At 46.2% G+C, this 3219-nt stretch overlaps 1 protein-coding gene across 1 annotated transcript; it reads left to right on the forward strand.

The window, feature by feature from the left end:
* The first annotated feature begins 374 nt into the window (after positions 1-374).
* Positions 375-1313, forward strand: LOC146073514 (olfactory receptor 5AP2-like). The gene has a single exon (XM_083180690.1). It carries the CDS (start codon positions 375-377, stop codon positions 1311-1313), a length of 939 nt encoding a protein of 312 aa, XP_083036816.1.
* The last annotated feature ends 1906 nt before the right edge of the window (positions 1314-3219 follow it).

Raw genomic sequence — 3219 nt, forward strand, 5'->3', positions numbered from 1 at the left:
AGTAGAATCCACATCGGTACCTGTGAATAATAAATCGAGCTTCCTGACTGTGCAGTATCTCCTAAGATGCTGTCCGTGATGAAGGCCATCCTCTTTGATGGTTATATTCTCCGGTATTTCTACTTTACTTCTTTATATAATTTCAGGTACTGTATCTGACTCTGTCCAATATGATATTATTTCTTCCAGTCTGTATTATATCTTTAAAAAATGACCAAGGAATTGTGGTTATTTTTTGTTTTTGTATAGGCTTCATTTGAAGGCATCTGTGCCATCCAGTTTTGTACATAGTCTCCTCCTATTTAATTCTTAAAGACCACTTCTGTTTTAATACGTGTGATCAATGTTTCTTGCAACATTAAAAAGAGAACTTAATGGACAACGCAAACAAGACCCAACTGAGAGTGTTTGTGTTTTCTGGACTCACTGACAATCGAGAACTGGCCCCGTTCCTCTTCATTTTCTTCTTACATGTCTACGTGATGAGCGTTGTGGGAAATATCGGAATGATGGCCATTGTCCATGTCAGCTCCAACCTCAACACACCAATGTACTTCTTCCTGAGCTATCTCTCCCTAGTGGATGTTTTCTACTCCTCGGTGATTACTCCTAAAATGCTTTCTGACCTGATCTCCACAAGGAAGACCATCTCCTTTGTTGGATGTGCTCTTCAGTTCTTCTTCTTTGCTGATATGGCAGCTACTGAAGCTTTTCTTCTATCGAACATGTCGTATGACCGGTATGTCGCTATCTGCCACCCTCTACACTATGTCTCGATAATGACTACGAAGAAATGTGTGTCTCTGGTTGGCATTTCATTCTTTGTTGGGATCCTGCAGGCATTAGCACAGACCAGCTGTACATTCAGTCTAAACTATTGCAGCTTGAACCTTATAGACCACTTCTACTGTGATGTTCCTCCACTGCTCAAATTGTCCTGCTCTGACACCGTCTTCTGTGATATGGTTACCGTATTTGTTATATCTTCTTGTGGCATAGGCTCCTTGGTGACAATCCTGATCTTTTACACTCTTATCGTTTCTTCCATTTTACAAATGAAATCTGCTGAGGGCAGGCAGAAGGTGTTCAGTACCTGCTCCTCACATCTCACCTCAGTCTCCATCTTATTTGGGACGGTTTTCTTTACTTATCTGAGACCTCATGACAGTGCCTTTGGGAAATGGGACAAGGTGGTTTCTGTTTTCTATACTGTAATAACACCAATGCTTAATCCATTTATATACAGCTTGAGGAACAAAGAGGTGAAAAGGACCATCATGGAGATAGCACACAAATTCCCCAGTTGCAGATAGAGATAGGGTTAGAGTTGGATTAGGCTTTGGGTTCTCTTTATTATTTACTATGATCATAACATCTAATTTATCAACCCCAATAGGGCACCTGGCCCCACAAATAAGACTCTAATCACGGATTGAGCCTGCATATCTAGGTTGCAACGAAGGCCATAGGACCTTCCTCTGGCCTTCTGGGCTCCTGTCTGTCTATTTGTTTTTTGTCTACTGTGGCCCCATTCCAATGTTTTGGGTTCTGCACATGCGCAAGCGCGTATTTACGCATGTGCAGACCTCGTCAACAAATGGCTTTGGCACACTCACCGGGCTGTTCCTTACAGGGAGGGAGGGCCAGGAGTGGACGGCGGGCGGTGACTTCACTGGACCATAGGAACACCCAGTGTTTTATGGATGTCCCCATGAAAAGGCTGGGCGTTCCCATGGGTACATGGATGGGCCAATGCCAGCTGGGAGCGGGTGGCAGCTGCTCACTCCGTCTTTGGTGTTGCGCACGTAAATCAAAGTCAAATCACTGACTGCTATTTGCGAAGGCAGGAGAAATCACTCAATAATTGGCAACTCTCTTGCCAAAGGGTACCGAGGGGATTCTGCGGCGGGGGGTGGGTATTCGGCTGGGCGACGGGTGGCATCTCAGGCACTTGGTAAGTTGCGATGTTTGCAGGTTACCAAGCCAACCTGAATTAGGCCGTAAGTTCCTGATGACGTATTTTGCCAGCACGTAAGCGAAGAAACTGATTCTTTAACAATACAGATGAATATTTTTCTGAATAAAACTGCTCAGATCGATTGAACATTTTGCCAGCGTACGCTTAGTGACACATTAAAATATATGATATCTGAATCTGATCGCTATCATGCGGCCGAACAGAAGGAATCATTCGACCGGTCGCTGACAATCAAATTATTTTTTTCTCAGTTCAAGCATAAAAATAAGTCTATACTGACTGTTATCCTTACTATTGACATGCCTGCATCTGCAGGGGTATGGCCAGCATCTTTGTGGGCACAACCATAAAATGTTGGGCGTTCCACTGCTTTCATCCCATGCCCGTCCCCTTCCTGCGTACTATTGAGCAAACACCCTGGGGAGTGTGCAAACCCAAAACATTGGACTGGGGAGCAAATACGTTACTTACGTAGTAGATGGGCGCCCAATTTGCATACGTACGGTGACTTAGGAAAATCGCATCTCATCACATTGCATGGGCCATTTTAAGGGCCAGGCGATGCAATGCGATTTTCCTATGTAATTCATTCACTGCTCTGTTAGCCCCGGGGGATCACATCGCACCTCCCGCAAAATCGCATGCAATTTTATAGGGTGTACGATGCCATTACATTAGCTATATAATAATAGCATTGTATGACATACAATGAGGTTTTAGGCACCCCCCCCCCCCCCACTATCTACGCCACCGCGAAGCGTGGCGAGTGAAGCGAGCCCCCCGAGGGGCGGCGGAACGCGTCCTCCAACCTTTTCATACCCCCACTAACCATGTCGGTGTGGGTTTGAATTTATATAGTGTGGCGAGCGCAACGAGCCACGGAGCCCGAAGCGTGGCGAGCGTTGCGAGCCCTGCGGGGTGGAAGCGGATTACTTTACATGTATTCTGCGTCCGCTCGCCACGCTTCGGGCTCGGTGGCTCGCTGCGCTCACCACACTATATAAAATCAACTCCCCGCCGACGTGGATAGTGGGGGTATTAAAAGGTCGGAGGATGCGTTCCGCCACCCCTCGCCATGCTTTGGGGTGGCATGGATAGTGGGGGGGTGCCTAAAACCTCATTGTCATACAATGATATTATTGTATAGCTAATGTAATGGTGATCGCATGCGATTTTGCGGGAGGTGCGACGCGATCCCCCGGGGCTAAGATAGCAGTGAATAAATTACATAGGAAAATCGC

This window comes from Crinia signifera, chromosome 4 (assembly GCF_055691185.1).
Source record: "Crinia signifera chromosome 4, ASM5569118v1, whole genome shotgun sequence".
Taxonomy (NCBI): Eukaryota; Metazoa; Chordata; class Amphibia; order Anura; family Myobatrachidae; genus Crinia; species Crinia signifera.